The 19559-nt window shown below is 41.1% G+C and overlaps 1 protein-coding gene across 1 annotated transcript in view; it reads left to right on the top strand.

Moving 5' to 3' along the window:
* Dgk (diacyl glycerol kinase 1) overlaps positions 1–19559 on the top strand; it is a 127513-nt gene that overhangs the window by 46526 nt on the left and 61428 nt on the right. The window contains exons 2-3 of the mRNA XM_076424478.1: positions 9165–9294; positions 13355–13443. Coding sequence (XP_076280593.1) covers positions 9231–9294; positions 13355–13443 — 153 coding nt within the window. The 5' untranslated portion in view covers positions 9165–9230. The remainder of the gene's footprint in view (positions 1–9164; positions 9295–13354; positions 13444–19559) is intronic.

Below are 19559 nucleotides of genomic sequence, written 5' to 3'. Positions count from 1 at the left end.
CGTATCTTTTGTTCGTTATTTGAGGTCGAATTTATCTGTTACTTTTATCCCTCAACAAAAGCCTCGTACAAAAAACCAAATTATGGTTTTGTCATACTGGAATACATTGTAAAATTGTCTTTTATCTCTCTTCTTCGTCCTTCGGCTGTGAGACGTCGAGAGATATCAAGGGAGGCTCGTTACCAGCCGAGAAGCGATCCCGCGGCGACAAAATATGCTCGCCGCGATTTGTGCAGAACTTTCGAAGCAATCAAACTCCGGGTAAGGCAATATCATGCATGATTCGAACAAGTTCCGAACGAGTTCTAAGTCTAGACATTACGCAGGCGAGAGTATCCATTAATTGGAAGCGGGATGGACTCGCTGATATTCTTCGACCCCTTCTTGCAATAATAACAGAGCCTTGCGTAACGATAATGAAACCGGACTACCGAGAAAGAGTGGAATTCCTCGATCAGTTGGACAGTTTAATTGGCAAAACTAATCGAACCAAGGGCTCCCTGAAGCTCTTCTACGTGTACGTGGTGCACCATTTAAATCAAACCTATAAAGTTGTTTATTCGTAAAGAAATCAAAATGCAAATTTTGCTTTGTTTGCTTTCTGCAAACGGGCAAGAATAGTAACATTGAATTGTAAAAATGACAAGATTGACAAGATTGAATTTTTACCACGGAACAAGTTTGGACAGGGAAAATCTAATAATTTTCCACAAATGCAGTATTTCACTGCTGCAGTGAGATGACAAGAAGGTCCCCGGGGCAGTGTCGCCAGATCAACACTGGTATCCCCACTCTACGAGCCAACTCCCCACGCTTCCGCCGCGGCCCGGTCACGTGACGCGTTTCGTTTCGTCTCTCGTACTCCCCCCCCCCACCACTCTTAGACTTCATCGTCGCCGTAGAACTTCGTCCCTGTACGCAGTAGTGGGAAGAGAGGGTAACTTTTTCCCCTGAGAATTCGTTTCTCCCCTCATCTGGCGATACTGCTAGGGATCTTCTTGTCATCTCAGCACAACACTTGTGAGATGAAAAATGCGAAACCGGTCGTGTAACCGGCAGAGGTTTAGTATTAAATGCTGCACCATGCACATTCGCGAAAGTGGTTGGTTCGTTGTCAGTCGGCCACAAGGGCAGGTTCGATGGAAAAATTTCGTTCTAATAAAGATTACGTAATCCCGGTGTATAGAAATGGGGGGGGGGTGTGTAACATGTCCAGGATCGACGTAGGGTCCCGAAGCGATCGAACCGGCTGTCAAGCGATACCAAACGCAACACCGATGCCGCGTTATTAGCAGTAGGACGGCACGGGTTACATCCTCAACCGAAATCCCCATGGAAGTTTCGTTATTCGAGGCTGGGAGCTCGTTAAAGCGACACGAGCTATCGAGGACGAGACTGCGGAGCGATTGCATTAGTCGGCTCCGAGCGACAGACAACGGCTGCTCGTGCCCACCCGATCGAATTATATCGTTACACCCCGATTGGCCCGATTCTCTGACGGGAATTAACGGCGCCTCTGTTATGAACGAACGATCTTCTCTATCACTCTCTCTCTTACCCCTCCCTCCCTCTCGTTCTCTTTATCTTCCCTCTGTTGCCATCGTTTTACCGCAGCAAGTTTCTTTAGGCTTATCTGGCAGACACGCGCCGCTGGAGATTTTCGCGTTAATCGACAGAACGGCGAACGGTTTCGGCTTGTCGGCGTTTGATAGTGAATCGAGGGTGACGGAGCACGGTTCCGGCGAAATTGTTAGCTCCCTGGAAAGATTGTTGCCATTTTAGACAGGTCTATCATTTTAGATCTGTTTTATATGAGACTATCTGCTCGCGGCTTGCGGATTGCGCCCGACCACTGCCGGTATCCCCGTAAAGGTTGTCATAGAAGAAAAAAACGCGCACCGATCAGCTCCGAATCAGCCGATTATTTACAACCACTGCGCTTCGACAACTTCAACCCCAACAGATGGATAGAAGAGCTGGGAAAAATTTAATCAACGATTGACGATTAACTTCATCAATCGATTGAATTAGTCTCCGATTTTTCGATGATTTCTTTTTTTAATCAACAACGATTGACGTGAAATGATTAACCTTTAATGATTACAATGATTACCTTTTTTAATCGTACACATTAATCAATCGATCTTGATTAAAGTTTTAATCGATTAATGCCCTACTCTGATGGATAGCACGTGCGACAGACCCACCGAATCAGATCGATGGAATCATACATACATATAATACATACATACATACTTTTCTATTTTATAAACAAATATGGAGTCGGAAAAATGATGACTTAAACTACCCCTAATTTCACATCAACTACATCGTGCTTCATTTTTAGTAAACTCCGTGCATTCATATTCAAATAAAATTGGTTCATTCATAAAGAAGTGGGAATGTCTGAAGTAGTTAAAATAGCAAGATTCTCGAATCTATATTTTGTAAACGTGTGTGTAAACACACCGTTCCTATTTTGTACAAAATTTCTTCCAAGTAAAATAAGAAAGAAATTAAGACATTCTTAAAAACCTGGAAGAGGCCTGTCGAACTTTTGCACTGTTTGGGCCAGTAAAAGTGAAAATGTCGAGCGATTAACGCGATCAATTTAATAGTTATTGGAAAGTGGGATGGTGTTACGTAATCTTATCGACGGCTGTGCGAATCGTAAACTATTTAAGCGTCCCCTTCGCGCCACTAGAAAATGTTAATCCCGTGTATACCGATCCGCGTCAGTTATGCTAATCGCTTAATAGCACCGGATCACGACCGCGCTGGAAATCTCTCTCTCACTCTCTCTCTCCCTCTCCCTCTCTTTCTTCTTCTCTTCGTTGGAATTTTTATATTCTGTACTCGATTAAGGTATAAATTCGATTTAACGCGAACGTATTTAACGAGTTCGCCCTTTTAAATGATATAGCTGGCCGTTTAAGACACGCCGCGCCGCAAATGAAGTCGATTCGGCGTGAAACGATGCGGAAACTCTCGGGACTGCGGTAAAGAAGCTTTAAAACATTCGTTTCGGTATTTCACTGGCGCGAATAATTCTTTAGGGGATAATCTTGAGGAATGATACTGATACCGGGAGCGAAACTGGACCGTTTATAACACTTTTATCGTTTTACTCCATTATGCAGGGTGAGATTGTCTTTTTGGGGCGAAAGGTCATCCAAAAAAAATTCCTCTTACGAAAAACACCCCGCTAACAATAAGTTCAAACTTTATATGCAGTTCATAGTGAAAAGAATTTGCATCATAATAATTATAAATTCCTGAAAACTATGAAATAAACGCCGGTAGTGAAACTAAATTTATTACGTGCACATAAGAATACGGAAAGAAGAGGACAATTTAGTACTTACCATTTTTTGTTTTATCCTCGAGAGCTGTCCAGTCGACGAAATAAATATCCTCCTCGTGCTTCTGGTTTTTCTGAAGCGGTCGATAAAAAGGAGAATTTGATAAAACTGTATTTATAACGGCCGTTTATAAATTTCTCTGTCGCAAACGCAATCATTCCAGCGAAGGAAGATTGAACTTTTTCGGAATTTCCCGCTGAGCTGGTTGTGTTTCGCTTCCTGGCGGACTGTCCGGGATTAGAGCGGAGTTTCTAATTACTTCATCCACGAAATTGTTCGCGACATCAACTGCGAACGCGTCGGGATTAAAACGATATCGTCGCAACTTCGGATTACCGTGTGCAGATGTGCCCGTTCCTCGGCCAGAGTTCTCGATTTTCAGCGTTCGTGCGACTCCGAACGACGATACCGCGCCGCACCGCGTCACGGCCGGTACGATTACGTCGGCCGTAATTAATTGCCGTGCAATAATTAACGTGTTGTGCGGCTCCCCGGTTCAGGCTTATCAATACCCGTCCCGCGATAAAGATATTCACCGTTGTTGTTCGCCGACGTTCATACGGATAATGAACCCGTCCCGAACTTTTCCCGAAGTTTGATGGGATTTATCGTGGGCATTTATCAGCACACCCGGTATATCGGTACCTTCATTAGCGCTGTAACTAGGCAGAAGGATTCAAATCACACCCCGTTACAGATTTCTGCTATCACGACCACACTGGAACCACAATTATCCGAACTAACTAGTGACGTAGGGTAAAGTGCCCAAATATGAACCACTTTTTGTTGATGTAATTTTTTAACCCGGCGTTGGTAAGGTGGGAAAATGTATCGTAAGTGGTGGGGTCTTACAGACCCCCCGAAATAATATATTGTATTATAGAAATAAATACCTTTTTCATATTTATAAGATCAGGTATTGCTTAAGAGGCTTGCAATTTATCAGAGTAAAAACGCAGATCCACGAAATTAAATTTTTATTATTCAAAAATACGTAACTAATGAAACATCTTTACAATGTTACAATCGATCTAAAATCTCTGGGGTCTGTGAGACCCCACCTAACTAAAGCCGGGTTAATTATTTTAGAATGCTCTTTCTCGTCCAAAAACTTACCAGTTGCAGATGCATTTCCTTTGTATAATATTCTGGGGTCAGGTTTGTTCAAACATTAATATAGCTTGGGAAAAATATACAATATTTTTTTGTGCTGTGTCATTTGCAGGTTCCAGCGAAAGGGGTTCTTAATATGGTACACCCTGAGTTCCTAATATGACACCTAGTGCCATATTCGGCACCCACACCAAGAATGTCAATAGCTATACTAGGCAGTGTGGCCAGATGAGGTTGCCGGCAACCTCATTTCCCCCTCCACCTTATCCCCTTCCACTATCCTATTCCACCGTTCAGTCCCTATCGCGCACGCGCAACGTGTCTTCCATTCGCCTCATTCTGCCTCACTCTATTCTCGTCGCGCAACGTGTCACATATTACTCTGGTCATCAGAGAGGGGGTACTTGCATTCTCCCCGATTCCTTTTCGATTACCCCTGTCTGGACACACTGATACTAGGGAACCCTTGGTAGTGCCATATTGGGAACTCCCCGTGGACCGATAATACTAGCTACTGACAAAGAGAAAATGAATTTCAGCCCAAACCAAAAGTTGGTAAACATTAGTATAAATAAACTGAAACTACAGATACGTTGAAACATTTCTAAATCACTTACATTCCTCGATAAGGATACAATCGAAAATCTAACCACAAAACTATTCAACACGTGGAGACACAACTGGCGGAGGATCGATACTACGATCTATGTATATGTAGAATGGTGCGATTGCACTGCACATTGTGGAGTAAACATGGTAAACTATTGTTTGAGGATTTTCTCGCTGGAGTGCGACTTCTCTTTTACAAGATATAAGGTAGTGCCATAATAGGTGACTATACCATATTTGGGCACAAAAATTGGTAGGTGTAATTTAAAACAGTGGAAATATTAGACAAAATTTAAAGATGCTGTTAATAGCGCTTTCAACCTATTGAACATATTAAGAAAGAAAATAAATGTCTATTTCTCCTTATTATAAGAAATAAAGAGAATAAATAAAAATTGCATTTATCATCGAATCTTTTTTCTCCCCAACTGTTTGAAAGTGTTTGCCAGGAGCATGTAACAATATTTACAACGATCTTGCCAGGTGTATTTTCGGAGACGATAAGCAACGGAAACCCCAGTTTTCGATTTTCGTGGCCGAGCCAAGGATCGTCGGGTCTGATAACCTCTGTTCGCTTATGCTCGCATCCTGGGAACGCTAAATTTGCTGAACCATCTCCGGCTCGTGATTTTATTCAGAGTTCTGCAGTCCGCGGCGGAACTTATCGACGCACAAAAGCTCATTCGGGACGGTTTCGGCGTGAATTGAAGGCTGAAACGTGTACCCTCTGGTGAAAACACTGTGAACAGTCCGTGATCCACTATCTAATTCATGGGAATCCTCCATATGTTGCAATCTTTGCGGTCTTCCGTCCGTCTTTGCGGTTCGCCACTGTGCTTCCGCTTAAAAATGATTTTTCCTGTAGTGAAGTATCATGTACATTACATACGCGAATGGTACGTGGATTTAGTATGATCGCGTGAGGATTAGCCGACTGCGAGAAATTCGTTTCTGCGTGTGCATTCTCGTCTTGCGGGACAAGTGAGATCTTTTTCTGGATTTTCCGTGTAAGGTACAATACATTAACATTTTTCTTAATAGTAGCTAACTAATAATCTTTGAAGAACATTTGGAAATTTTTTCTTACGTTACTCAATGGCGCTAACAATTTTATTTGTGGATCAGCAAGTTCTATGGAACAGTAGTGGGTTCCCTTGAAATACCACCTTAACACTCTTATATTTTCTAACCTAAAAAGCATAATTCGAAACTGAAAGATCATAAAATCATAGTGGTAGAAACCAATGAAAACGAAAGCAAACGTGTCTTTCTCTAATTAATGAAATTTCCCGGTGAACTTTTGACTCGGGAGTCGTGACGTGATGGACAGTTATGAAGTTAATATATCGACAGGATAATACAATATCGACATAATAATTCGCCGAAACATTAAACCGTGAATTGTAGCGTAATTGTTGGGCTTGAACGAAATATTCAGCAAATTCGTAAACTCCGTTGCATTGTTGCCAATAGATCGAAACCCTCACGCAAGCGTTGCATTTCCAGCGGCAGGTTACGCAATATCCAGTAAATTGTCATCGGATAGAGCGGCTCTCTATCGCGAGATCACGTATGATCGTTCATTAGAATTAAAACGACCGCGTGCCACCGCTTTCGTCGATTAAAGGTTATTATTACCGTCGCTTTGTGTACCGATTAGGTGGCACCGCTTCAATTCGTACCCTGTAACAGCCGGAACACGTAAATTCGAACACAACCAAAGGGAGACAGATCGATAGATAGATAGATAGATAGAGAGAGAGAGAGAGAGAGAGAGAGAGAGAGAGAGAGAGAGAGAACACGTGAGAGAGGACGTTTTTCGGTAGCTCGTTGGAATCCGTGACTTCGGCTTCGAATATCCTCCTATATTGCACTTTGAAACTCGCGAGAGAAGTTAGGGAAATTCAGAAAATTGTGAAACTTTATGTGCACGTACACTAACTCGTCTACAACACCAAGCCGGCTCCTGCTCGAACCATAATGCAGCTCAGGCTTGTACATTAATTAATTAAACAATATATTTTAATCAGGAACACTATGTATTGTCTTATTTAGTTCCACGTCATTATGAAATAATTTTTGTGACTTGGATAAGAAATTATGTGAAAATAATTGACTTCTTCAAACAAAAACATAAAATTCCTCTCCGTGTTATGTTTCGAATAAAAACTTTAAATTGAGTGAAACACCTCATTGTTTCGCATTATTATCTTTTATTTTATCAGCTCCGAATATCTTCATGCACTTCGAAACTCCGAGAGAAAGTTAGGGAAATTCAGAAAATTGCGGAACTTGGCGCGCATGCAAAGTAGCTCGTATCTAATACAAACCCGTTTTTTTGCTGACTCCGTAATACAGTTTTAGGGGATGAAATCGCTCCTTGAAAAGAACGCAGGAACTCTTCGTCTCGCTCTCTCCCCCACGAGAGTAAGTTTACACGAAAGTTGTATCCTTTCTTCATATTTGCAAAATCACGCGCGAAATCCACGAACTGCAACTTCCCAGGAATGTGAAAAACATCCTCCGTAACAATTTACATCGACGCCGCGCCGTTCTTTCCTGCGAAATTGTTCCTTTGGCTTCGACCACAGAAATTACATTTCCCGTAAACTTTATGGGACTCGGAACTTGAGGGAGATTCGAACTTCCATTCGAAAACTTGCCACGAAGACTCCGCGACTTCACGTTTTTCTTCTGAATCGTCAATTGTTTTTGCATCCGACAGAGATGGGAGCTCGTTGCGATAATACAATAATTAAAAGTTTGAAACAACGTTTCGATTACGAGTCCAACAACAACGAAATTAAATTGTCATCGGCACAGCCGCCTTTACTGCATTCCGCGTGTAAAACGTCCCCCGCAAAATCCCGCGGATCACAAACATGTTTTTCATATTTCGGTGTATTTTTCGCGAACGAAATTTCGCCGGCTTTGAAAAAATTGCAAGCACGATGAGAGTTCAGTGTACACCGTAGTACACCGCGAGTTATAATTTCCAACGGATCGTACAAATAACAAACAATTATTTAGCGAGCACGGCGAACCGTGCCTGTATCCGTCGCCATTTCCGCCGATGAATGATTTAGCGAAATGCGCGATCCCCTGGGGCCGACGATTCCTCTGTTTCCGCGACGAAGGCCGACAATTTGCGCAGCGACCAAGCTAACAATATCTTGCCAGAATATCGCGCCGAGGGAGTCTCGCTGAAACAGACTCGCCTCTTTTTTATTTACTCGGATCGGAGAAGCTTTTGTTTCTGGAACGGCCGTGCACCGTGCGATTCGATCCCTTTGTCTCCCCGAATTCTCGTGCGAGCCGCCCGGTTGCTACGCCCCTGCGTGTACGTACTCCCCACTCCCCAGGCACTGTTCGCGTCCTTTGTTCGCTTTCGAGCCAACTACATTTTCGAACATTTTTTTGATCATGCCGTATGAATTAACCTACTTTATTGTACGAGCAGCGTACTCATCAAGCTGTGTAGATACGTGTACATATTTTACATTAAAAATTACAGCGAAAAAAGTCTCCATATACCCTTTAACGATTAAGTAGGATATCTTTAAGATATTGTAGGCGAAGGGGTTAAAGAAATATTCTTAGAATTAGCACTATTCCGAACTTTTGGGCTATGGAAGGTTCACTAAAACGAGGTTTAACCCTCATCCGTCCCTCATTTCACGAACTGAATCTGTCCCTCGGTGTCAAATTGACACAGTGATAAAAAATCGATAAAATAACAAGGTAAACAGTTACTTTGTAATGGTTTTTTTATTCAAATGAATGAGTTAACATTTACATCTTAGATATCTCGGTTATATGTTCCGCATTAAAAAAATAAAAGTCACAAAGTTTCGAACAAGTTTACCTACGAATAACAGAACAGTACAACTAATTTCGGGGAAACTGTGTCAAATTGACACGAGGGACGAATGAGTGTTAAGGACATTAGACTGTGACCGATCGTAGTACGAATTTCCGTAGAAAATTCGTATGAGATTAGATGATGGGTTCGTGCTCGAGTCCCAGGACAACTGGACCGGAAAAGCGTTTCCTAATCTTGCACCGTCGTCCTGTCCACAGGTGACGATCTTGAGCATTCAGCGAGCGGGCGTCCGTCCTGTGGGAGATCGAGAGCAGAAGTAAGCGATGGCCTTTCACTGGGACAAGCTCTCGCCAGCGGAATTTCAACAGCTCCAGGACTTGGCAGCTTGTAAGTAAAAAAGTGTAACAACAATCCCTCTCCTCTCCCGTGTCGGTCGAACTCTCGGTTGCGAGAGGATCGAAGCTTCGTCTCGAAGGCGAACCTGTCGAGACGGATGCTCGGAGTCTTCGAAAGCTCTGTATGCTTTACGTTCTCCAAGAGAGATAACCGACGATATCTATCTCGGCGACTGATCGATGAGAAGATAGACCGAGTTGCAATTACGACTTCGTTTAACTTCGCGTCTACCCCATTCAATTTTGCTAGGAAATTCTTGTGTACCAACTCTTGGGTCAAATCGAAATTTAATTAGTCATTTATTAATTACTGATCAGTTTGGATATTGTATGTATATACAGATACTGAAAGAATGATCACTTAAATTACCCCTAATTTTTTAGTAAATTATATCGCATAAAATCATATTTAACCCTAATACATTCCTCAGGGTGAAAATTCTCTCATTTACTATTGTTGCATACTATGTACAGGGTGTATAAAAAGTAATGGTCATCCGCCCTAGGGGTGAATCTGCACCTCTGGATCGGTGGACATTTGTAAGAGAAACTTGCCGCAAAATTGTTTATAACAAAGAAAATTGTTGTCAAAGTTTCTTTGTTACGTCAACGCCTTCTACAAATCGAAAAGAGAAAATGTTTGAAAGAAACCATATGTCGCAAACAAATAGTTATTGATATATTAGCTGTTAAAGTTTTTGCAAAATTTGATTGTGTGGAATTATACGTATAGACAAAAGCCTACTACTACAGTCCACACGTCCGTGTCGATGAGACAGAACATGATCGTGTGCGTCTTATTTATACGTATAATTCCACACAATCAAATTTTGCAAAAATTTTAACAGCTAATATATCAATAATTATTTGTTTGCAACATATGGCTCCTTTCAAACATTTTCTCTTTTCGATGAGTAGAAGGCGTTGATTTGAAAAAAAACTTTAACAACAATTTTCTTTGTTATAAACAATTTTGCGGCAAGTTTCTCTTACAAATTTCCACCGATCCAGAGGTGCAGATTCACCCCTAGGATGGATGACCATTACTTTTTATGCACCCTGTACACAATGACTCTTTATCTGTGTTGTGAGATGTGTTTCTCTAAAATGTGACGTCATAAATGAAACATAATTAGTTAGATTAACGTGTACATCAAAAGATATTATCATAGAATTGTTTGTGCAACTATTTCCGAGGAGCGTATGAGACTTAAATAGCCCGAAAATCATGAAAACGATTACTTAAACCATCCCTTATGTCGCATGGACTGGAAAATTGGGCGAATCTCCGACAGACGAGAACAAAGCTCGATTTTGCTTAGAACAATACTCGACACGTCGAACGAGCCTCGAGAAACGGGAGTCGACAGCTCGTGATGTCGTTCGAGGCGATAATTAGAGCGATATCGGGGGCGATATTGGCTCGTTCGTCGTAGCGGGTTGTTCTCAAACGGATCCGGGACAAGAAACGAAGGATAAAAAAAAGGTAATGGCACGGTCGGTTTATTGCTGGAGCCTCCGACTGTAAGGAGGAATACGCGAGGGGAGTGACTACTCCGACTGGCAGGATCGATCGGACATCTGGGATTCAGTTGTTTCCAGAGGAAACACCGCCGCGGAATTGACTAATAATAGGAGACCATCGGCCTAATCAACCGGCGCGGCGCCGCGCGGCGCCCCGACGTCACAATGCACTTAACGGGCCGAGATATTTTTGGACAAAGACTATTTTCGGGACGATTGACGAAGTACGATGATGGATCGCGGCTCTGACGGGCCGCGTGATTAGCGTTCACGCGCGGAAATTTACGCTTCCGGTCGAAAATCGCTGCTCCGAACCAGAAATTGCCAGGACAAATGGAAAATTAAGGCTGCATCCCGGTCACATTGTCGCGAGATGATTTCCCAGATTTTTCCCACCGTGAAATGTGTTTTTACGACGAACGAAATTTTCGAGTTTCATTACTCGAATGTAAAATGTGACCGAATTATCTGGTACGTTTTTTATCGGGTCTGCCATTGCTGAAATGTTAATATAGGATAATAGTATTAAGTTTGTATCTTGAAAGTCGAATGAAATAATGTAAATTACAACTATAGACCGCATTTCATATATTTATAGAATTTTAATTCTCTGGACCTTAATGAAATACTTGAAAAATTGCAATGAAATTTTTATTTTCTTTGGCGTATGATACATTATTTTGGGAAAACAGTTGTTGAAGAAAAATAAGCCTAATCGAGGAACTAAATAGAGGTAACAGTTGCAAATTTTATCAATGAAAATCTAACAACTCGCGACTGCTTGTTGGAACAAGCTGACATATTCAATTGTAGGAAGGATTTATTTCGAAATTTCGTCTTCCACACGAGCAAGCTGTTAGATCCGTAGTTGAATTAGTGTTCTCGCACGACTGAGGTAAGGGTAAGAGAGATACATCCTCAAAATTTCGAATTTATCTCGAAGCCAGACACGCCCCGACGCGAACAGAATAAATTTCACTCGCTGTCGGACGATGCCTCTCGAATTTCCATAATTCCATAAACAATGAGGCCTAGGCTCCACGACTTTCCCTTGATATTCTCAGGAACCACTCTAGATCCCCCATAGTATTCATTGAAATCGTTAAAACGACAGACAGCGGGACAGCGGGAAACTCGAGGTGAAAACCGACGGACAATGTGTCAACTTCTGCACCGTTAACTCTTAAATATTTGCTCTTTTTGTATGTTGACAAGTATATATATTGTAAGCATAATCAAAACTTCAATTGTTTTATTTAACGATATTAGAGAGCATAGGATGTAAACTGCATTTGCTGCATAAAAATTCGAAGATAACAATAGAAAGGAAAAGAAAAGGAAGATTTTCGAGTCGCATTTTGATATCAGTGCAATTAAAGGAAAGAAACAGAAATGTCTAATTGTAAGATAAGGTAACAGGAAATGCCAGGGTTCATCTTGCAGTAAATGCTGCGTTTTTGCAGTAAATGTTCCGCGAATACAGTCGCATCGGACGCAGAAGGCAGAAGGTTTCCTGGAATCGTTTCCCGCGGACGCAAATCTTATTTTCCGTCGGGGATGATAAATGAGGGCTCGCAAGGCTAGGTGGTCGCGAAACTTCGCCGGGAGTTATTAATTTTCCCCGGATACGGAGATACAAGATTGCATAAATTTCGCGGGATCGCGTTAATTAGAGTCGCGCGCAAAAAATGATGAAACGTACAACGCGAAACCCCAAACGAAATACTGTTCGACACTCTCCTATTAATGTTCGAGGTCTCGCACTTGATCATTATAATTAGAGCCTGAAACACTTTGTTATCCAGATTTGACGAGATATTCCATTGTGGTTGTATCGCGATTTAATTGCTGCTTCAGTTAGCTGGAAATTTCGGGTGGCGTTTTGGCAAACGAGTTTGGCAACGAGTCAGAACAAATTCTATTTGTACTCGAGATGAAGATCTTTACTAATTGATTGGTTTTATTTTAATAAAAAGAGAACATTATTTTATATTGAAATTAGAAAAGTCATTTATTGTTCGAGCTAATTGATTCACAGATAAATTCAAACGCATTTTTCTAATCAAATATTATGAATTACTTTATATTATTGATATTTCATTAACCGATGAAATAATTTACAAATAAAATTATTTGCTTCATTATTTTAAATAATCCACGTAATATTATTTTAACATAATGTTGAGCAAATTACGTGGAATTTTAATAATCACTTTTTGCACGTATTATTAATCGAAAAAAGAATTTGTTTAGGCTCAAACTTCTCACGTGGGTAGGACGCAGTAGAATACAGTTGAAAAATGAAAGATCAAAAGCATAGCTGTTCTGAAACAGCGTGGAATTGCAGAAACTTCTCAACCGTCGAATAAATAATTGTTAAATGAGAGAATCTTGATATCTGCAGTCGCCGAGGTACCCACAGATTTGTTTCAAACATTTGAATGAAGAAACTTTACGCGAGATCGCGTTCAGTCGACCAAGTGAGACGCCAGGGACGTTGAAGTTCAGTTCCGACTGCATTGTTTCAGATTCCACGCGCAAGTTACAGGATGTCCTCACCGATTTTTGCGGGTCGACGACGACACCTACCGGCGCGCCGAAATACCATCCGGATGGGGTAAGTTCCTGCAGAAATGCCGTAATCGCGACAACCAATAACCGTTTCTACGAGCACTGTGTGCACAAATTGGCCCATATAGCTCCAACAATTAACTGTTAACACATCATCCACCAATTTTTCAAACTCTGTTTCAAGCTATATCTAATAATAAATATTTGATCTTCATTAAAACATAACCAACAGCTTCATAAAAATTTATACAAGTTTATAAATAATATGTACAGTAATATTCTTCAATCAAAGTCCTGGGTCGCCTGTGCGCGATCGAAGTCCAGTGCCTACTCACTCCAATGCCGGCCAACGCTGCGCCGCGCCGCGCCGCGCCGTAGGGCGGCGATGATTGATCTCGGCTCGGGTATATCGGTGTGAATACCACACATTGACTCGAGTGAATCGAATTCTCAAACTTCTTAATTTTCATTATCGGTTTATGGGACTTTTACTAGCTTATTCCTGGCGTTTCTCTGATTACAATGATACCAAAAAGTATCAGAATCAGAAGTATCAAAAGAAAGTTTCTGGAGCAAGGAAGGACAGCGACAACGCGGGCCTTTGAACTGTGCCGGCGACGTCGACTGTTCGCGTCTCTTTCTTTTCCACACGCTCTTCTTGGTTGCGTTCGAAACTTTCATCGTCGATTAAACCACTAAAATACAGTTGAAATATATCGTGTCTGGTATCATTTTAATCAGAGAAATGCCACGAATATGTTGGTTAAAGTTCCACAAAGAAATAATGGAAAATAAAGAAGCTAAGATTTTGGTGTTTCACGGTGATGACGCACGGGCCTTTAAACTTTAAACTGTGCCGACGACGGCGACACGCTTCGGCCACGCGATCCTATTTTATTCTGTCCTTCTCTATGTTCTATGTCCTTCTCTATGTTATATAGCCTCCCTACACTATTGAAGTCCGTTCAAAACACGGGTGTTGGAACTTCGACCGAAGAATTACTGTATATGTTTGAATACGTATAAAAATACAATTAACATACACAAATAAAATCAGAGATAACGCGGTAGGGTTGAATAATCGACTATTTATTATATAAAACAAAAACATATTTTTCCATCAATTTTCTGAGGCGAAGAAAGGAATCTATCATTATTTCACACATCACAGTAAATCATCAGATAAAAGCGCGTTAACTATGAATAAAATTCTTGGACCATTAATTTCAATATTAACCTGTCGACAGCTAAAAATATGGCTTGCCTGTATTCTCCTAAAAGCCACGATATTACTAAATACTTCGCACAAGTCGTGTTCAACCGAAATTACACAATAACTCGAACAAATTCCTAACTAATAGATTTTTCAGTTAAATTCTGGACGTCGTCCAACTATCACTGAAAAATAGGGCCGTCAACATTCCGGGGTTTCCGAGTTCGTCGAATTCTTTGATAATGCCGAGCAAACGCAACAGAGAGGGAATGTTTGAAATTCTTCATTAGGAGCTCGTGAAATTAGTGAACGCGTCATACGCGGCGCTGGAAATGTCACAGAGCAAACGGAAGTAATTAGCCGAGTGCAGGGAAGAAATGGGCTTTGCAGGTCCGATTGTAATTTCATCGTAATTTTTCGCGCAATTCTCGAAAGTACTCATCGGCGAAATTTCCGGCGATCCACGAAATAATGCGTCCCCGAGCCCCGAGGTACATTCTCTCGCGTCCCGCCACGCTTCGAACACTGGCGAATGCAGCTGCCGGAACAATGGCAGCAGATAATGAACTACGGTCGAAGAAATTATCGCAGTAATTTCGTATAAACATTTTCGGTGACGCCGCGCCGGTCCCGCTTGCCCATCGATCGTTTCCAGAATTTCTATCGCTCGGCTCGAGCAACTTCATTCCAGTACTCGGATGATTGAAATTTTTCTTGAATCAAAGAACCAATGCGTTCGGCTACCAATGGGATTTAAATTAAATTAATTACACAGCCGCTTTTGTGCATTAATGGCGAAAATGTTAAAGTGAATCGAACTAAAAGTTTAAAAAATGTGAGAATATCGATTTTATTATTGACTTAGTAATTCGGGTAATTTTTAGAACGTTAATATTAAAATGTTTTGTTTTACGCACCTCGTTTATGAGATATTGAAACAATTTAACAAGTGACAGTTTCAAAATATTGATATCAAAATCAAATTATTCACGAAATTCAGTGATTAAATCAAAATGAGCTGTCACAAGATAATATTGGAGTGTGCACACGTGTTTTTGACAGACATGAAAAACTTTACAGATCGAAAGAAAGGAATTTGTTGAGCGGCGTGATTGTGCTAATAAAAATGGGGCCGGGCCGTCCCATTAATCCTTGTAAAACCGAGTTCGGGACAGTTCGCAAATGAGTTCTCGAACAGAGAAAGAAAAATTGATGGCCGAGCAGAATCGAGGCTGACGTTGAACAGGTCCGGCGTCGAATCCGTGTTGCATCAGCGCAGCGGAAGCCGGCTCCGAAAACGCGAGAGTACGTTTTGAAGCCAGACGTGAGAACGATATAAATGAACGTCGAAATATCGAAACGCGACTGGCCGAGTTTCGTTTAACGAGTTCACTTCGATGTTCGAAGACAGCGTGCGTTGATGCTTATTTCGCGACAGGGTTTATGATAGACAGAGTATCTGGCCTGAGTGTATACACGGTCGAACGCACTGACCGACACCTATTTTGCGTTCCGTATACAACACAAATCTGAAAACCGTTCTCCAGCATCGGCTTTGGTTCCTGGGGAATTCGATTTTCTAGAGAAAGTCAGATTTCAACTCTCTGCCTCCTAATCGAGCGACTTTTTAAACATTAATTCTCACGAGAAGCTAAGCTCGAATTAAATCATGAATACATTGGAATGTATAAAATTTGTGACTGCATCCTTGCATTTTTCATTTCTCGAAACGTGGAGATTCATACCGTTGGAGATTTATTGTTTCCTGGCTGTGCCAAAATTCAGCTATCAGCGACGTTATCTTTACGAACCATTTATCTTTTAGGTGAAATATTATTTAGCGACTTTTAACACTTCTTGTACCAGATAAAATATTTTAGTTACACAGCCGGAATTATTTCCAATAAAATTATTTCCTATTCCAAATGACATATCTGTAGGATTTGGGAAATCGTGATTGAGACGGAATGATTTGAGACCACTGGATTAATCTCTAATAATAAAACAATGAATTTATCCAGTCCCAAACCAATCCGTCACCTTTCCGACGTTCGTCGAAGAAACCCGAACAAATCGATCGCACTCGATCGTAGTCGTCAGCTCCTGACCAACCCTTCCCACATATATTGTAGATTATGTCAGAATTTTGTAAAGATTTGTAGTTCTTCTGTTAAAAATTCAGTAATCTAAATTTCTGCATCTGAGAATATAAGAAAAACAATTTTTTATTTAACAAATTACTCTGCATGATACGGTGATAGTCCAGTCAACGAAAAGTTATAGAGGGAAATGGAAGGAACACAATTTTCAACTTTCGATCTTTGTTTGGACTAGTGAGGAGGTAAACATACTAAAAGTCCCCACTCCTAGAAGGTGAGCGGGCTACAGGGGGACACGTAGAAGTCATCTTTTTCGGTTTTCCGCTTATATCTCGGAAACTATGCGAGATAGCGAAAAACTGAATTCAATCAATCTTGTGGCACATTTTGTCAGCTTTAATTTTGTGTGGAATGGTCTTATCGCTAGGACGCATAGTTTCCGAGATATCCGCGCTCAAACTTCACTAATTGTGAAAAAGAAATTTCTCCCTCACGTTTTTTGCCTTATTGACTAGCTAATTTTTCAGCACAATTAGTGAACTTTGAGCGCGGATATCTCGGAAACTATGCGTCCTAGCGATAAGACCATTCCATACAATATTAAAGCAGACAACATGTGCCACAAGATTGATTGGATTCAGTTTTTCGCTATCTCACATAGTTTCCGAGATATCCGCGCTCAAAGTTCACTTTGGTATTATTTGTTCGAGTTAGTGTTTTTGCTTCAATTTCAACTTCAATTTCAATTTCGACTTCACTTTTTCAGTTTCCACTCCCATTTTTCAGTTTCAACATCAATTTCTCAATTTCAACTTCAATTTTTCAATTCCAACATCACTTTTTCAATTTCAACTTCAATTTTTCAGTTTCAACATCAATTTCTCAATTTCAACTTCAATTTTCCAATTTCAACCTCAATCTTTCGATTTTATCTTAAATTTCAAAACTTCATTTTCAACTTTAATTTCAATTTTAATTTCTCAATTTCAACTTCACTTTCAACTTCAATTTTTCATTGTCAATATCAATTTTTCAATTTCCACTTCAATTTTTGAGTTTCAACATCAATTTCTCAATTTCAACATCAATTTTTCAATTTCAACTTCAAATGCATTTAGAAGGTCCCCCTTTTCGGTTTTCCGCTTATATCTCGGAAATTATGCGTCCTAGCGATAAGACCATTCTATACAAAATTAAAGGTGACAAGATGTGCCATAAGATTGATTCAATTCAGTTTTTTGCTATCCCGTATAGTTTCCGAGATATCCGCGCTCAATGTTCACTAATTGTGCTGAAGAGTTAGCTAGTCAAATAAGGCAAAAAACGTGAGGCTAAAATTTCTTTTTCACAATTACTGAACTTTGAGCACGGATATCTCGGAAACTATGCGAGATAGCGAAAAACTGAATCGAATCAATCTTATAGCACATTTTGTCAGCTTTAATTTTGTACGGAATGGTATTATTGCTAGGACACATAGTTTCCGAGATATAAGCGGAAAACCGAGAAAGGTGACTTCTACGTGCCCCCGTGTAGCCCGCTCACCTCCTAGGAGCAGGGACTTTTAGTATGTTTACCTCCTAACTAGTCCAAACAAAGTCTCAAAGTTAAAAATTGTGTTCCTTCCATTTCCCTCTACGCCCCCCTTATGAGCATTAATTGACTGGACTAGAGTTAGTAAAAGGTTAACGAAGAAAATAAAAATTGAAAGGCGACAACGAACTCGAATGGCCATTCAACGCGTCATCCCCAGTTTGAAGGTTAAGACATTTGAACAATGTTGATGGGACTGTATGTATGCCTGTATGTGTTTCACGATTGCATGCGGCCACAACGCAACGGTTGGCGGCCGAGCACAGGGAACCGTAGCACACCTCGGTTACACAAACGTGCACACAAGCGCGCACGATCCGCGGTATAAACTCGCAATAACTCGCACCTGTTCTCGCGCGCGCGCGCGAACCCAGACGTATTCCCGGTATAATAGCCACAGGAATAGTTCAGGATTTTATAGGACGTGTGTTTCCTTCGCACTGGCGAACGCTTTGTACTTTCTCTGGAAATCGTTCCGCCGTGCTGCGCCGCGCCGCCCCGTACTTATCATCGACAGAGAGTACGCGAAATATTGAACATCCCCGCGTTGATGTTCTACGAAATCTGTGCCCTGTGACGCGGACGCCATTTGGGTCAGCGTGTCGTACTTAATACCATTTTTATGGACACCGTATAACTGGCGAACCCATTCGCGTCAATATTGGTGTAATTCAACTAGCTCTTGGAAAAATATTCGACGCTCATATTTGTTTTGTCACAGTTCAACTCGGAAGTCTCTATGCCTTGTCCAACGAGACGAGGCAGTAAACGTAAAGATGGCCACTCGAGAGTGCGACATTGATGTTACTCCTCTAGTTCTGCAGTGACTTGTTTAGCAACGCGAGTTTGTAGGAGGATATGGTCCTTTCTTTTCGATATTTCCGATATTTTCCTATCAACAAGTAGTTTATACATTTTCTAACTGACCCTTTTATGTTTCGAGGGTTCCAAAATTCATGCACATGTAACAGTGTGGAAGGTATCGCCATAAGGTGCGAGGGTGCGAGATTCGCCTTCTCATTTCTCGATAATACAAACATGGGGGTTTTCAGTAAAAGATCGATCTGGGGCGTTATCTCCCTCAAAAGTCCTATTTCTTTGCAGTTGCATGCTTCCGAATAATGCGAATTACAAAAAAAATAGGACTTTTGAGGGAGATAGCGCCTTAGATCGATCTTTTATCTAGCGTTTTTGATTACCCATAACGACAAATTATCGCGTAAGCGTCGCTGTTACCCATTTATTTATGATGAATGA

Source organism: Lasioglossum baleicum, chromosome 5 (assembly GCF_051020765.1).
Source record: "Lasioglossum baleicum chromosome 5, iyLasBale1, whole genome shotgun sequence".
Classification (NCBI taxonomy): domain Eukaryota; kingdom Metazoa; phylum Arthropoda; class Insecta; order Hymenoptera; family Halictidae; genus Lasioglossum; species Lasioglossum baleicum.
Note: the sequence above shows the minus strand (reverse complement) of the source record. Positions and strands in the feature narration are given on the sequence as shown.